The sequence below is a fragment of the Polyergus mexicanus genome, unplaced genomic scaffold (assembly GCF_030449975.1).
Source record: "Polyergus mexicanus isolate NDT 795.1 unplaced genomic scaffold, iyPolMexi1.0 SCAF_19, whole genome shotgun sequence".
Lineage (NCBI taxonomy): Eukaryota > Metazoa > Arthropoda > Insecta > Hymenoptera > Formicidae > Polyergus > Polyergus mexicanus.
In genome coordinates, this window is record NW_027223339.1 from 1,754,013 (window position 1) to 1,770,509 (window position 16,497).

The 16,497-nt window shown below is 31.7% G+C and overlaps 2 protein-coding genes across 8 annotated transcripts in view; both read left to right on the forward strand.

The window, feature by feature from the left end:
- Window positions 1–16,497, forward strand: part of LOC138941557 (zinc finger protein 135-like) — a 61,993-nt gene that overhangs the window by 12,232 nt on the left and 33,264 nt on the right. Inside the window, exon 6 of one of the 7 annotated variants that reach the window (XM_070311357.1) lies at window positions 1,877–3,024. The exons of 4 other annotated variants lie outside the window; for them this stretch is intronic. In XM_070311357.1, the coding sequence (XP_070167458.1) occupies window positions 1,877–2,960 (1,084 nt within the window). In that variant the 3' untranslated portion in view covers window positions 2,961–3,024. Of the gene's footprint in view, window positions 1–1,876; window positions 3,025–4,489; window positions 5,640–10,281; window positions 12,230–16,497 lie in introns of those variants that run through there. 2 more of the 7 variants (XM_070311362.1, XM_070311358.1) reach the window with 2 other exon arrangements.
- LOC138941565 (zinc finger protein OZF-like) lies at window positions 7,227–9,623 on the forward strand. The gene is made up of 2 exons (XM_070311381.1): window positions 7,227–7,346; window positions 7,989–9,623. Exon 2 carries the CDS (start codon window positions 8,044–8,046, stop codon window positions 9,115–9,117), a length of 1,074 nt encoding a protein of 357 aa, XP_070167482.1. The 5' UTR covers window positions 7,227–7,346; window positions 7,989–8,043; the 3' UTR covers window positions 9,118–9,623.

Here is a 16,497-nt window from a genome sequence, read left to right on the forward strand (position 1 = left end):
CCATAATTTTTTAGTATTATATTATGACAGTATTTTTTCGGTTTATGTTTGTTTTTTTTATTTTTATATATATAGAGAGAGAGAGAAAGAGTGAACTTATAGGTCTATAATTATTTATTATTCGATATATGTGTTATACGCCTTTTCATCTCATAAAAGTTCGGGCGGTAATGAAATATAGTACTATAAATAATTAATTACACTTGTAAAAAGAGTGTGATATTTGCCTAATTGTTACAAACATCTATTTAACAATATTTGAAATTCGGGATTAAAATTTCTAGTGCCTTAGTATATATATATATATATATTTTTTTTTTTTAAATTGAAAAATATACGTGATTATAAAAAATCTACGAAAATAAAGTTCTGTTACACAGGCTATTATAATATAATAATAGCTAAAGAAAATGCACATTATATCCTTATTATATAATAATAAGGATATGTATTTTTTATTATGCTCTTCTATGAAATTATCCACTTATAGGCAATAAATAATTATTTCGATTGTTTTATTTTCTTTTAAAAGAAATTGAGATTTCTTTAGTGACTGTTTATTGATGAAAAATGGTTAATTGTAAGCATTTTTATATTGATCATATCGTGTAAGTTAAAATTATTCAATTTTTTTTTTTAAGTGTAATTTATTTGACTATATTACTTTATACATATGATACAATATTATTAAATTATATAGTAATAGTAATAAAATAAAAATAATAATATTAATTTATAAATGATGTTAAATAGTATTATTATTATATAGGAATCTCTCTTACATTTTTTAAATAATTCTTAATAACTAAAGTTTGAGATTTTATTTTTGAATATGTATTTTATATCATATCATATATTATTTAACATTAACAATACACCAAGAAAACTCTAAGCTTTTATAAAAAAATCTGCAAAAATGATTTTTTTCATACCCTGTTATTAAAAAATTGAAATTGTCGAAATCTAATAATTTTTAATTATTATAGCCTGCTTTGTTATACGTTTACAATATATGAGATGTGATATCTTGATGCGAAATATTATTCATAAAACAAAAATTTATTTTATTTTTAATTTTGTACTATACTCTATTAAATATTACTTTTGTGTAAGTAAAAAAATATTACTGTTATTTTTTAATAATAAAATTTTATTATAATTCTTTAAAAGAGACATTTATATTAATTTTTTTAAAACCATGTAATATATAAGAAATTTTTATAAGTGTATATAATAATATATTGAATTTTGCTTTCTTATAGAGGAAGCTTTGTTTTTTAAATAATGTATCTGATGTGTTTTTCTGCAATACAGAAAAAAGAGTATTTAAGATATTCTGTTAAACCATATTTTTAGCAATTTTACTTTGCAAACATGTTTTTAAAAATGAGAAATCTTATATTAAATAACATAAAACTAAAAGTAATATTTATCCCAGATTTTTGCGCATATTTTTTACATTGCACAAATTTGATTTGTATTATAATTAAGTCATGGGATGAAGTATCTGAATCATAATGTGTTACTGAACGCAGCTCTGAAATCATTATACAGTAAGTAATAAGATTCTAATATTTTATATCAGTTTAAAATTTCTTACTGCATTTGAAGATTTTATAAGTATAAAATCAAGATATATTTTTTCACTTAAATATTAATTTTATCGATTTGTTCTCTTTTGATATAATTCGGATTAATTATTATTAATTATAATTATAATTAATTATCATGTTTCTCCTGCCTATATGATCCCATATTTTTTGGATAATGCAATAATAACTATCATCTGACGCAGGGAATGACTAATATAAAAGTGAAATGCACTGAGTTACTTTTTGATTATATATTTATAATCCGTATTTTTTTTTATTTTCAGAACTCAGAATTGGAGGTTTAGGAATCATCCAGAAAATGTTGCTATACCAAGGCAAGATCAAGGTGCATCTTTCGTTATTTTTCAAGACATTGATGACAAAACTATTCTTGTTGAAGAGATAGCCGCATATCATTGTGATTCGTGCAACGAAGATTTCGATACAGAGGCCAGTTTGATAGTACATAGAACGGAGCAATCGATACTTAGAACTCGGGAAGCGTTACGTCAAGCAGAAAAGAAATATGAGTGTGACATTTGCGGAGAAACGTTTTCAAGAAAACTACAATTGATCAAGCATCGTCGGATGCGATGCAAGTATTCTTTAGATACGCAGAAGAAGCAGGAATGGAAAGATACAATCACGAGAATCAAGAAAAATCGGCAAGAGAGTAAGGAATTGTTAGCGGGTCCTATCGAATGCGACGAATGTCATAAGATATTCAAGAAGAAGAGATACTTGAATGTGCATAAAACATTGCACGGTGCGCCTCATATTTGTCATGTGTGCGGTGCGAAGTTGACGTCTGAATATTACCTAAAGATTCACATCAGGCGACACAATAAGGAATTCACGGAGTTTTGTAAGGTTTGTAATAAGGGTTTCTATTTGAAAGCGACTTTAAAGACCCATATGAGCGTGCATACTGACGAGAAGCCCTGCATTTGCGAGATTTGCCATAAATCCTTCGGCAATCGAGTTTACCTTCGTAGCCATATGAAGATTCATAGTCTGCCCGAGATGAGGAAAAAATACAAATGCGAGATATGTAACTTCGAAACATTTTATAGCTACTGTTACAAAGAGCATATGTGGACTCACACTGGCGAAAGTCAAGTGGCATGCGAAGTATGTGGCAAGCTAATCAGACGACAGTACATGAAGACTCATATTAGGATACACACTGGCGAGAAACCAGAGATTTGTGAGTTTTGTGGCAAAGCGTTTAGCGCCAGAAAGTATCTCATTAAACATCGGCGGACACATACTGGCGAGAAACCTTATAAGTGTAAAATCTGTGAGAAACGTTTTACTCAACGTGGCACACTTAGTGCACATCTTCGAAGACACGAGAATCTTAAATGATTTTCCCTTTTTTTTATTTCTTTTTTCTTAAAAATATGTTACAAAACGCCTTTCATAACAATAACTTCATATTTATACAAAGTGTTGATTGACATTTCATATAATATTATTATGTGTTGTTATAATATATATATATGTATATATATATATATATATGTGTATATATAAAACTAATTCATTATGAAAAGAATTATTTCAATAGCATAATTACACTCTTTCATTATTTTACTTTATTATTGCAATGTTTGTTATTTGATATGTGCCATGTAGTTGCGATAATTGCATAAATTGATAATGATAATACAAGAACTAAACCTTCTGTTTCAAGACAAACTGCATGAGAATATGAACTTAGTTATTACGAGTTATATCTTAAAAATTTAAAATTATTTTATTTCTTCTATTCTTTTTAGAAGCAGCATGCGAAAGATTATCTTTGTAAACTATAAAGAAATTATTAAATTTTATTAATATATCTTTTTTTATTTATTCTATTGATTATCTTTCAATGTAATATTTATCTGCATGATTTAACCTTAAAACACATATATTATTGTATCTAATACATTGCGTGTGATTAAGAAACATTTGTCTTTTCTGCGTATAATCAGAATATTAATTACATAATCAAAACACATTTCATGCGGATGCAATATATATATATATATATATATATATATATATATATATATATATAATGCAATATTGTATATTATGTATATATTCCAATAAATTTATCTATATACATTCTTTACCCTTCATTTTGTTATAATTTTTATAATGTTTTCTATTTTCCTTATCTTGGCTTATTTACTTTAGAATTGATCCAAATGTAGAAATAAATAAAGTTTGTAATTTTGTAAATAGATAGAAAAATGAAAAAATATATTTTTACAATATAGTAGAATTTTAAATAATAGCAGGGTTTTTATAATTTAGTATAATAATCAGTCAACACATAAATCACATATGACAATGTTCGGATATATAATAATTATTACACCAACACAAATCGTGTATTACTTGAATTGATTAAACAAATATTCTTTCGATATAAAGAGTATAAAGTGTGTGATAAGTACGTATAATATATAAAAAGAAACAGAATTTTTACTTAAATTTGATTAAACAGAAGTTTATAACATTTGGCCTTGAAAAAAGGTATGTGATGATATACATGACTAAAGTTTTCTGAAACGATTCAAAGATTATTGCAATATTTGATATCTCGAGAGATAGTTTTGAGAAACGTAGTGCACTAATTGATTCAGGATATAGAAATCAAAAGTCAGTGCAGTCAATCAAAAAGCAGTCACGAATCGTCAAATCAAAGCAGTGACAGTCACAATAGATTGACAGTCACGATTGATTTGAAATGTATATAAGATGCATTCTTTGTAAGATTTATCAACAGTGTGAAAGAGTCTTGTCTGTGTTAGCTCAAGTAAATCGGTTGTGTATTAAGAGGACTGTATTTATTTTATATACATACTTCCTCACGCGTTGTTGACGAATATTATTTATTACAGGTGCGTCGTGATCGACATAGAAAACACAAAGCTGGAACCGATCGATGAGTTGGAAGATATACAGTTAGCGCGATATCAGGACGAAATATCTACCGTGGAAGAGTATCATATCGGTCATCAAGAAATAGTTACGGAAACAATCGAATATACGGCCGATGATTCGAACGATAAACTGGAAGAGCCTGCAATGGATAAAATAGATGTTATAAAACAATTTCCTGAACATGAGACGAGTCGCAAATGCGCGACGATTTACGAGTGTGAAATTTGTGGGAAGCAAATGCTCAAGAAGCTGCAATTTTTAAAACACAGACAGGATCACAAGAGGAATCCGAAGACTGAGGATCGTTGCGAGGAATGCGATAAGGTCTTCGCGAATGAGGAGAAGCTACGAAAACATATGATAAAGACACATCAGAAGGAGAAACCATTTCAATGCGTTTTATGCGGTAAATGTTTCAAGACTGAGGAATTCTTGAAGATTCATCTGAAACAGCATAATAAACGGTTCACCTGCGATATATGCGGTATCTCAAAGGTCTCCGGATACGATCTCCGTCTTCACAAGAAAAAGCACAATCAGGAATACGTGACTCATTGCGAGATGTGCGGCAAGGGTTTCTATACGAATCAGACATTGGAGCGTCACTTGCTTACGCACACCGGCGAGAAACCGTTTGTCTGTAAAATATGTAACATTGCGTATGCGAGCGCAGCCTATCTCAACATGCATATGAAGTCCCACGGCGAGAGAGAGAAACACAAATGCAATATCTGCAATTTCGAGAGTTACTGGAAGGCCGCGTTAAAAGTGCATCTTAAGATACACACGGGCGAGAATCAGATCACGTGCGAAATATGCGGTAAATCAGTGAGCAGCAAAACGTATCTGCAGATTCATATGCGTATACACTCGGGTGAGAAACCGCACGTTTGCGAGGTGTGCGGCAAGGCGTTCAGTGTACGAAAGTATTTGATCGTACATTTGAGAACGCACACTGGCGAGAGACCTTATGAGTGTAAGGTGTGTCAGAAAAGATTTACACAGCAGGGTTCGTTAAATTTGCATATAAAATCTCATAATGAGAGTAAATGAATTTCCGACTTCTATTTAATTAAGCATGGGCTTTTGATCTCCAATTTAATTTGTCTGATATGATGAATGCATCTTAAATATTATTATGTAACTGAAAATCAACTATAATAATTATGACGTTATAATAGTTATGATGTTAAAAGGGCATAAGTGCAAATCTTATACATATATATTAGATCTTTTTTTATAAGTGAAAATAAATTGTGTGTTATATCGTCTCAATTATCAAATGAAGAACTCAATCCGTGCAATTTGTGGAAACATTTTTGTCGAACAAAGTGTACGTACAATAAATTAATTTTTCATTAGAGATGTGAGACTGATAGTAATTATAAAAAAATGAACACATTATGCAAATAACATTAAAACTTAAAATTTATTTTATACACGAATATATATCCCTATTTTATAAAATGTCATTTCAAGTATTGACTGATAGATGCTGTTAGATACGATTAATAAATATTTATATATATATATAAGTTGAAAAATAATTTTAAATTTGTTAGAGAATTTTGCAATCGCAAGAAATGTAAATATATACATATATAATTATAGTTTCTGTTTACTTTAAACAATATTTATTACAAAAATTGAATTAACTGCACATAGTAAAGAATCTAGTGAACAAACTCATTTTATATATTGTATTAACAAGTAAATTTAATTTAACAAAATATACGCTCTCTATATTTTATTTAGAAACAGTTTTATTATTCGCAATTATAATTTGTCATTGAATAAAAATACAAGTTAATTTCTCATATAAATATAATAAAACATAGATAAAAAGTCATATGTACATATACATACCTGCAAATAGATTATTATTTTTTTATCCAACATTCTATTTTTACTCTCGACTACTGCCAACTGCAGGTTGGCAAAAAACGGAGGGAGGATGCGTCTTACCGAGCTCGGATCGGTTGTAGTTTTAGTTCTCGATAACTACAGGATAGTTTGATATCATCTTTTGCTCATAAGTTTTTTATTAACCAAGGAAGGTTTAAAGCGTATAATAATCGTTATTTATGCTATTTAATGTTTTTTTTTTACTTGCATAAAGTCACAAAAAATAAATGTATCAGAATATTTGTTAGAGAAAATTTATTGAACAATTTTTTATTTTATATTTTAGGCTATTAATATAATAGATCTAGATTATATCTAGAATAAACTTATAAATGCAAATCACAGTATATTGTTTTATTTTTATGTTATGAAAAATTATTAAACAATAGTATTTAATTTAGTATAAAATAAAATTTACAGTAATTTCACATTATAGAATTTTTATTTTTGAAATTGAATAAATAATATCGGAATCTAGAGCGCTATATTTTGATTGCGTTTAAGCAGCAATATATATAAATTACAATATTATTTTTTTAATTTTGTAAAATTGTTAATATTACATATCTCATATTACATATCTGTTCTTTTTCTATTGATGCTATATGTATTTTGCTGTAATTTCTATTAATCTATGCTAGAAATAAAAAATTTATAATAAATACACGTCATATATATGGTTTCTTCTTGTAATTGCGACTTTATTATTAGATATCTTCTTTATTTATATGTTTATTAAAATTCATACAGTTTATTAAAATTCCATGTTAAACATATTGTATTAAATACTGGTAGTGAAGGCTTCATATATAAATAATATATGCTGATGATGGAACGATCGCCAATATGAGAGAATACTTCACCCGGATTGCAAATATTATAATAAAGATTTACCGCAGTTTTTAAAAGGTACGCATTATTTTGTATTTCGAGAATGGGGGTTTAATATTTAGTTTTATCTGTATTATTTCATACATTTCATTTGAAAATTTTTTAAAATGAAGGGAATATATATGGATATAATATGAAAGGGAATTATTAAAATTTTATATGTGAAGAATATATATATATATATATATATATATATATATAATTTATTTATTTTTAATAAAAAGTGCATATATGTATATTTAACTCTGTATATAGAACCTTTAATTACAACTTAAAACATAAAATTGTCTTATAGAAAAAAAACTTAATTGTAGTTAAAAAATTCGAGAATCTTGAAAATAAATTTAAATATATAGCAATTATCTAATATTAATTATATACTTGTACACACATATAAGATTAAAGGAACAAAAGCGAAATATATGCATTTTTCAATATGTATAATCCATTAAATGATTTTATGTAGTTACTTATTATATTTATATGCCAAAAAATATAGCTTTTGTTAAAGAAAATATATTTAATATATTTAAAAGAAAGAAATGTATAATATTAAATTTAAATAAAGTTATAAATAAAAATCTTTTAATTAAAAAATATTTTGTAATAATTTAAATCAAATATTATATGTGTAGTTATTATTTTTCATTTTCTTTTCAGAAATGAAAAGCCAGCAGAGACGTGTGTAAAAAATGAACTATCTGTACATGAATGTATGGATTCTGCGTTGGTTTCCATTTCCATTAAACAAGAAGAAAATATAAAGCAAGAAAAATATAATTTGTCACACAAGATTGTAAGTTTGGAACATGATTCTTCCGAGAACATTCAGAATTCATTAACGCAAGAGGAGTTTGAAGAAATTACAAATGAAGAAATTATTCGTCAAAGTAATTCGAATCTAAAAAAGCAATCTACCAATCAAACATTTTACGAGTGTAACATATGTACGAAGCTTTTTAGATCAAAGAATCTCTTTGAAGGTCATTTAGTGGCGCATAGTGACGCTCGACCCTATCAATGCGACGTTTGCGGCAAATCCTTCAAGAGGACCAATACTTTAGCGGTGCACAGACGAATCCATACTCACGAGAGAAACTTTGTATGTGACGTGTGCGGTCGCGCATTTGTGCAAGCCTCTCAGTTAGCTACTCATCACAAACGTCACTTCGAGAAGTATACGAGGCACTGCGAGATCTGCAACAAAGGGTTTTTCACAAACGCTGAACTTCACGGGCATATGAATGTTAAGCACGGCGCTAAGGAGCACGTATGTACCGCTTGCGACAAGTCGTTTCCCAACAATCACACTCTGGTGCGTCATTTGAAGATCCACGATCCTAATTTCAAACCTGTGAAACATCAATGCGAATTCTGCGGCAAGACATTTGCCTATAAGAACTCGCTAGTGGTGCACGTCAAGTCGCACACTGGCGAAAATAAATACGATTGTCATCTGTGTGGTAAATCCGTCTCATCTAAGGGATCGCTTCAAGATCATCTACGTCTTCACGGCGGAGAAAAATCGTTGATCTGCGATGTATGCGGCAAGGCTTTTCACAAGAGAACAACGTTGGTTGTGCACAAGAGAACCCACACCGGCGAGAAGCCTTATTCGTGCGACACCTGTGGAAAATCCTTCACGCAACACTCGACCCTTGTTATACATAAACGATATCACACAGGTCAAAGACCATATCAGTGTAGTTATTGTAGTAAATCATTTGTATCTAAAGGGTTATTAAACGCTCACAATAAAATACACATGGTTAACGTGATGGTCATGTAACCAATATAGTCTTATAGTTTAAATCTTCCTATGATTTAAATTTCTATTGTACTATGTCAATTGTGTCCTACGTTAGAGACACTATAGCGTGGTGATATCAGACTTGTATGGATCCAAACACATTCTGTGAAATAAAACGAAGCGATATTAGTCGATTTTTTCTATTATAAAGGATTGAGGGAATTTTTTCTTCCAACATATTTTTCTAAAATTTTTTCTTAGTCTTTATGTAATTATTCTAATGATACATGCACAGAAAAAAAAATTGCGTGTTTTGTTCTTTATTCATTTTTTTATTCAAACGTGAGTAATAAAAGAGCAGCAAAAACCTTAGATTAGAGATTAGAGGAAAACATAAAAATAGAGACAATTAGTAATTGCATATAGGCAATCTTGTAATTTAATACTATATTGTATAATAGTGTGTGTATATTTGTATGATTGATTACATATTTGATTTCAATCAAATATTTTTGGGGGAATTATTATTGCTAACATATGCCATATTTGTGAACTAATTATTCTTGAAAAATTGAAGATGTACAATAAATAAATTGTTATAAAAAGTTAATTGAATTTATATAAAAAATGACTTAATGTGCAAAAAGAACTTTGTATCAAATGTTAATAAAATAATTTTTGAGTAAAAAAGTAACAGAAAAAATATGTAACATGTTTATTTTGTATGCAGAATATTGCAATAAGAGTGGCAATAATTTTTATTTAGATTAGTATGGAATATATTCTTGCATTATGTATTATTATAATAAATAAAAGCGTTGTTCAGAATTATATAACTATCTGAAGCTATTTCATCGTATTGCTTTTTCTCTTTTACATTTCAAATGTTTTTATATATATATATATATATATATATATATATATATATATATATATATATATATTTATATTTATATAGGTATACATTTATTAAATATTAATTATAGTACATCTTTTTTTATTAAGTATAGCAAAATAATGCTGATAATTTTTTTATTAAGTTTCCGCTTTACATTACATAACTGACAAAGCTTGTAAGTTTGGTCGGCAATTTTGCTTACAGGAATAAAATAATTTGCTAGGTAACGAGGCAATGAAAGAAAGATAGTCGCGACACAAAAAGGGTATTCGATACTGATATCCCCCTGAATTTTTCAATTTCAGGTACAACCAGCTACCATTTCCCGAAGAATATTACCCGATGGAAATGTTCTCTAAACTTGACTTGGTGAAGAAGAATGGCGAGCCTGCCAAATCCACATCGAAGTGCCAGGAACCAGCGGATACGACTGACGAGGCTGTGGCTTCAACGAATCCTGAACAAAACGCTATAAAACAAGAGGTGAACGACGAGGACGACGACGATGATCTACCTTTGGCATATCACTGTAAGCTTTGCGGCGTCTTCTTTGCCTCGCAATCCTTGTTGGATAATCATGAGATCGAGCACAAAGGTAAGCGGAAGAATACATGCGCTCAATGCGGCCGGGTCTTCAGAACTGGTATGAGCCTACGCAAGCACATGAAGATGCATTCGGTACGTAAAAGTGGTCGCAAAGGCAACTCGTCAGCAGTGACCGGCCGTACTGCATCGTTGAAGAAGGTGAAGAAAGAAAAGTCCGAGCTAGAGTTTCTCTGCAAGACCTGTAACAAGGTTTTTCGGCATAAGAGCAATTATCAGAAGCACTTGTTGCGTCACACGGTAGGAGATCTCCCCTGCAAACACTGCCCCAAGAAATTTCGACTGTTTCGCGACCTAACGAGGCATGAAAAGACGCACTTCTTACCAAGTTACATGTGCAAAGAATGCGATTACGAGACCACCGTTCTAGCGGCTCTGCACATTCATATGACACGACATATGGACAAAGCGGATCTTCCATTCAAATGCAACGAATGCGACAAGCGTTTTCGAAAGAAGCTCGATCTTCAAGAGCACTATAACATTCATTCGGGCGAAAAGCCATTCGCTTGTCAACTCTGCAACAACGCCTTCTATCTCAGACGACAGCTTTCCGCACACTGTAGACGCACGCATCCCGAGCTAAAGGCCAACAAGGTGACCAGCACCGCTTGCGATATTTGCGGCCGCGTACTCGCCACAAAAAGGTCGCTCTTCCGACACAAAGAAAGCCACAATCCCACGAAGCTTTATCTCTGCGATTATTGCGGCAAGAGTCTCAGTAGCGCTGAGCATCTGAAAAAGCACCGACGGATTCATACCGGGGAGAAACCATACGTTTGCGATATCTGCGGAAAAGGCTTTACTGATTCCGAGAATCTGAGGATGCACAGAAGGGTGCATACAGGGGAAAAGCCGTATAAATGCGATCAATGTCCGAAAGCATTTTCGCAGAGATCGACATTGACAATTCACAGACGCGGACACACCGGAGAGCGACCCTATGTCTGCCAGATATGCCACCGTGGATTCTCTTGCCAGGGTAACTTGACGGCCCATCAGAAGTCTACCTGTGTTTAAGCTTCGACGAACTTCTTTTTCTGTGCTTAAAACTCTTGTTGGTGCCGCGTTGACGATTAAACTATAACGACCACACTTAACGATAAGAATAGCGATAGTATACGTGATTATACGTTGTTACTTATGTATTGTAACAGCGAAAGAGACTGGAAGAACTTTTTGACTTATTATAGATTATATATATATACTATGACTATGATGTTGAGCAACATCAATGAAACGATGTTGATTCGATATTTGTCGATACGAAATCTCTATAATATCTTTTGTATACTGGTTGTAATATTTGCGTGCAGCGTTCAAAAGACAAAGTTACGCGCGATTATATCCATTCGGTTCTTCATGTATTACACATCTGTACTACCCGCTCAAAGTGTTCCGTTACGAATATAATGTTGTTCTATTTTTTCAGTGTAGATAGGTAAGAATAACTTGTAAACCGAACACAATGCCAATGTTGTTGAACAAAAAAATTTGTTTTTTCATTTTTCTCTCTTCTTTTTTTTTTAAATTTTATACAGGCGTGATAGTAACACTCCAAGCTTACTCGTTCGAATGTGAACAAAGCATCGATAAATTTATGTGTTAATCATCATTGATGATATTCGTTATTATACGTTTAATAAAATAACTCGTACATCAAAGATGTATGACTACGAAACTATTTTGTCGATTAAATTAGTTCCTCAATCTTAAAGCGAACGAGCATTACTTTTTTTCCCGATGCTACTATATAGATTGCGAAATTAATTCTTAAGTAATTTGTCCTCGTAAAAAACTCCAGATGATCAAGAGAAGATATCAACAAATGACATAGTGACGCGACTGCGTATAGCATGCTGAAAATTTACTATTGTTTCTTACAGAATCCTCGATGCCAAGGCTGATAATGAAGAAGAATCCGAGAAGCACAACCACGTGCGATTAGAAATAGGTTCCAATGCAATGATCCAAGATATATTGAACATAAGTGGAAAAAATGAAAAGAAAGCAACATTGAAGTTTTCTGAGATAATGCGTCGAAAAGCAAGCATTTCATGTCGGGAGAACGACATCGGAAACACCTCGATTAACGCGGAGGAAAAAATAATTGGGAGAAAAGAGGAACGGATGACGTACAAATGTTCCGCGTGTGGAGTACATTTTACTCGGCAAGGAGAGTTCAAACGTCACATGGTGAAACACAGCGATGTACGTCCGTACAAGTGTACCGTTTGCGAGCGAGCCTTCAAACGTTCGTCAGAAGTGATGAGTCACATGCAAATCCATAGCGGCATCATGTATGCCTGCGAAACGTGCAGTTTCACCACGACGAATAAAGTTTCTCTGAGAACTCACATTCGACGAGTGCATCGGCGTGATCTTCGATATCGTTGCGAGCAGTGCGGCAAGGGATTTATGTCGAATTACGATCTCAAAGATCACAAGGCGAGCCACCTGGACGCCAAGACCTTCATCTGCGAGTACTGCGGGAATGCTTATTCACAGAAATCGTACCTAGTCGCACACAAGCGCGTGATTCACCGGATACGAAAGACCGCGCCGAAGCAGCACCGATGCGAGTTTTGCAGCAAGAGCTTCGCTTCGGAGTACAGTCTTCGTAATCACGCGAGTTTACACTCGCAGAGGTTTCTCTGCGCCCAGTGCGGCAAAGAATTTGCGACGAATCACGCGCTAAAGCTACATACTCGCATGCACACCGGTGAGCGGCCCTATCAGTGCAAGCTGTGTGCGAAAGCTTTCGCGAGATCCGCGGCTCTTAGGGTGCATAAACTCACGCATACAGGTGAGAGACCGTACGTATGCGATCTTTGCGGACAGAGTTTCACGCAACGCAGCAGCATGATGGTGCATCGTCGCAAACATCCCGGCAGTCATCCACCGCCGCCACCGTTGCTGCTCAGTCGACTTGACTTTGATATCCAAAAATCAAATTAGCTGGGTACGAATTCGAATTAGAAGATTAATGAAGAGACTATTAAAAAAATTATTCATATTCAATATTTCCATATACTGTAGTTATGGTATTTAAAACATAATATGTAAATTGTTAAAAAATTGCTAAAAAGTGAAACCTATCGTAATCTTGTTTCTATCTTAAAATATATTTTTAATTAGATATTTGATATATTTTAATTTTTCGGAAAATTATAAAATTGTATGAGTTTAAACAAATATTAGTCAATGATTTCATTAGTGTTCTTCGTGACTATTGAAGATTCTAAATTTTCGCGTTGTTGCAATAGGTGCTACATATTTTGTATTTGTACTAATCAACATTAATGGATGTTTCAGGGGACGATGGACCACAGTATGGGATGGTGAAAAGTATCGGAAAGTGATTGTACCGTACAATGCCGTCGTACTAGAGCCAACTTATAAAAAGAATGTGAAAAAACGCGATGGATCAACAAAAAGACGCACACAAAATAAACGGCGACAACGAACGAAAGAGAATAATAAAAAGAGAAAGCCTAGTACAACGATAGAAGTAAATCAAAATGTATCGGATAAAGAAAAAATAAAGTCTATAACAGAAATATTATTCTCTGAAGACATCGCAAAGAAAGAAAAGAAAGAAGATGTGGATCGAATTTTAGATGAAATGCGGAATGCATGTCCGTTGTGCTTAAAGCGTTTTGATCATGAGAAGCATTTGAGAAGACATATTGTAGTGAGCCACCCGAAAAGAGCATACAAGTGTGACAAGTGCCGCGCGTCTTATTATACCAAACAAAATCTGGAAAAACATCGTAAAAGTCATAGTGACGATCACTTCTTCGAGTGTGACGTATGTCACTTAAAGTATAAGCGCGAGATAACGTTGAAGCATCATCAAGTGCGAGCACATAGTGATATCGCTACTCAGTTTATTTGCGATTCCTGCGGTCAATCATTTAAAGTAAAGGTGGATCTTCTTGTACATATCAATAGGAAGCACAATACCAACATTCATATATGTCGATATTGCGGAAAGTCCGTGACAGATCTCAGCCACGAATGGAAACATAAGAAACGTGCCGAGATGGCCAGCTTGAAGTTTTCGTGCCATTTATGTATCAGAAAATTTCAGAATCAGACTCGCCTCGACAATCATTTATTGTTGCACAAGCAGGGTTACAAGTGTACCGAGTGTAATGTGATTGTGACTTCGTCAACACAATTGAAGTATCATAAGGATCGGATGCACAAGCCGGGCACAACCTGTCCGATTTGCAAGAAAATGTTTGTATCAAGCGGTAACAATTTTTATCAACATGTCCTTACGCATGCCGGTATCAGACCATACAACTGTGATATCTGCGGCGAAGATTTCACCCAGCGCTCCAGTCTCTTCCGGCATCGAAAAAATCATCCCGGTCCTCTTCCGTCTTATACATCACAGATTCCTATCGCCGCTTTAGCTAGGAACGTTTTACAGAAGCTTTTAAAACAATAATGCGATAGTTTATTAGAAAATATAATAATATCGTTACCTGTGCAAAAAAGATAGCTGTGATCCCCAGATTTGAAGACATACCGTATATTATATTATAATATATAATTTCTTAAAAATATATTTTTAAGAAAATACGTTTACCGATCAAATTCGTGAGAATATAAAAAAGATATTATGAGAGAATATTAATTTATCTCAACATATTTTTATAATAAAATCCGATTAAGTTTTTTTTCTACATATATCATTATCGATTAAAAATTTTTCCGAAATTTTTTGTTGAAACAACTTGGAAACAAACACATTTTAGTTTAAAATATTATGAAGAATCTCTACTCCTCCCCCCTCACAATATTATATGCATATAAGAAAAAACTCAACATTAAACTAAATGAAGGACATATACATAAAAAAAGTTATAATTATAATATATAATTTGGAAGAATATGCTTGTCTTTAAAGAGATAACTTGTATATCTATGAAAAGATTGATTTATTTTTTTGCGGGAAACCAAAAAATAATTATTTACACTTATAATTATTTAAATTTTTTACAGTTATAATTACAATTATTTAAATTTTTCTACACAAATATATATATATATATTTTTTTTTTTATGAAAACTTGATAATTAAAAAATGTGATAATTTTTCAAGGTTATAAGCTGCATAAAAATATTTCTTGTAAACACGCAGAAGATAAAAATATAAATATTTGGAATAATTAAGAATATATTTACATATCTGGATTGGTTAATGTGTTGTATGTGATATAATAATAACATAGTATAATTCCGAATTATATTTTTAGATGGAATATTAACTTTTGTAACTGAGCGAAACATAATAAATAAAGAAGTATTGTATTTTTATTTAAAAAAATTTCTTTCTGCAAACAGTGATTTAGTATTATCACGAATATATTAATTGATCTGTGCGTGTTGCAATTTAATCATATAAAATTTATGTGCAATATTCTTATTGCATATCGTTATTTTGCTCAAGAAAAAATATCTACTCCATTCTTTACAACATAAAAGTAAGTTTATATCATCACAATTTTATTATGATTGTCTTTGTGCCACCGAAATAATACCAATGAGTATATTCGTTTCAGACTGATTGTATCTCTGGATGAAACGAAATGCAAGTGTTACATTTTCATATAAAACATATGATGCTATGCGTAATTTGCTAACATTATAACATTATAATTTGTATAAATGTTTTCTGGTAATAGAATCAATTACATATCTGTTTCTAGGAAGTCTCTTTTTTATTTCAAGCAACAGTTGCTTGTTAGCTCACCGTGACTTGAACATATACTTAGAAAGCATTGCCGATACTTTGTACACTGACACAATTTATCCCTGTTTCAGGGAAAAGCCTATCATCAGGCAGAAAGGAGGGCAATATCGAAAAGGACCTATTCGTTTAGTCTCCATTTTATTGGGCTCGT

What these genes read in the sequence shown, in the direction of transcription:
- LOC138941565 (XM_070311381.1), top strand. Translation starts at nt 8,044, where the DNA reads ATGGATTCTGCGTTGGTTTCCATTTCCATTAAACAAGAAGAAAATATA.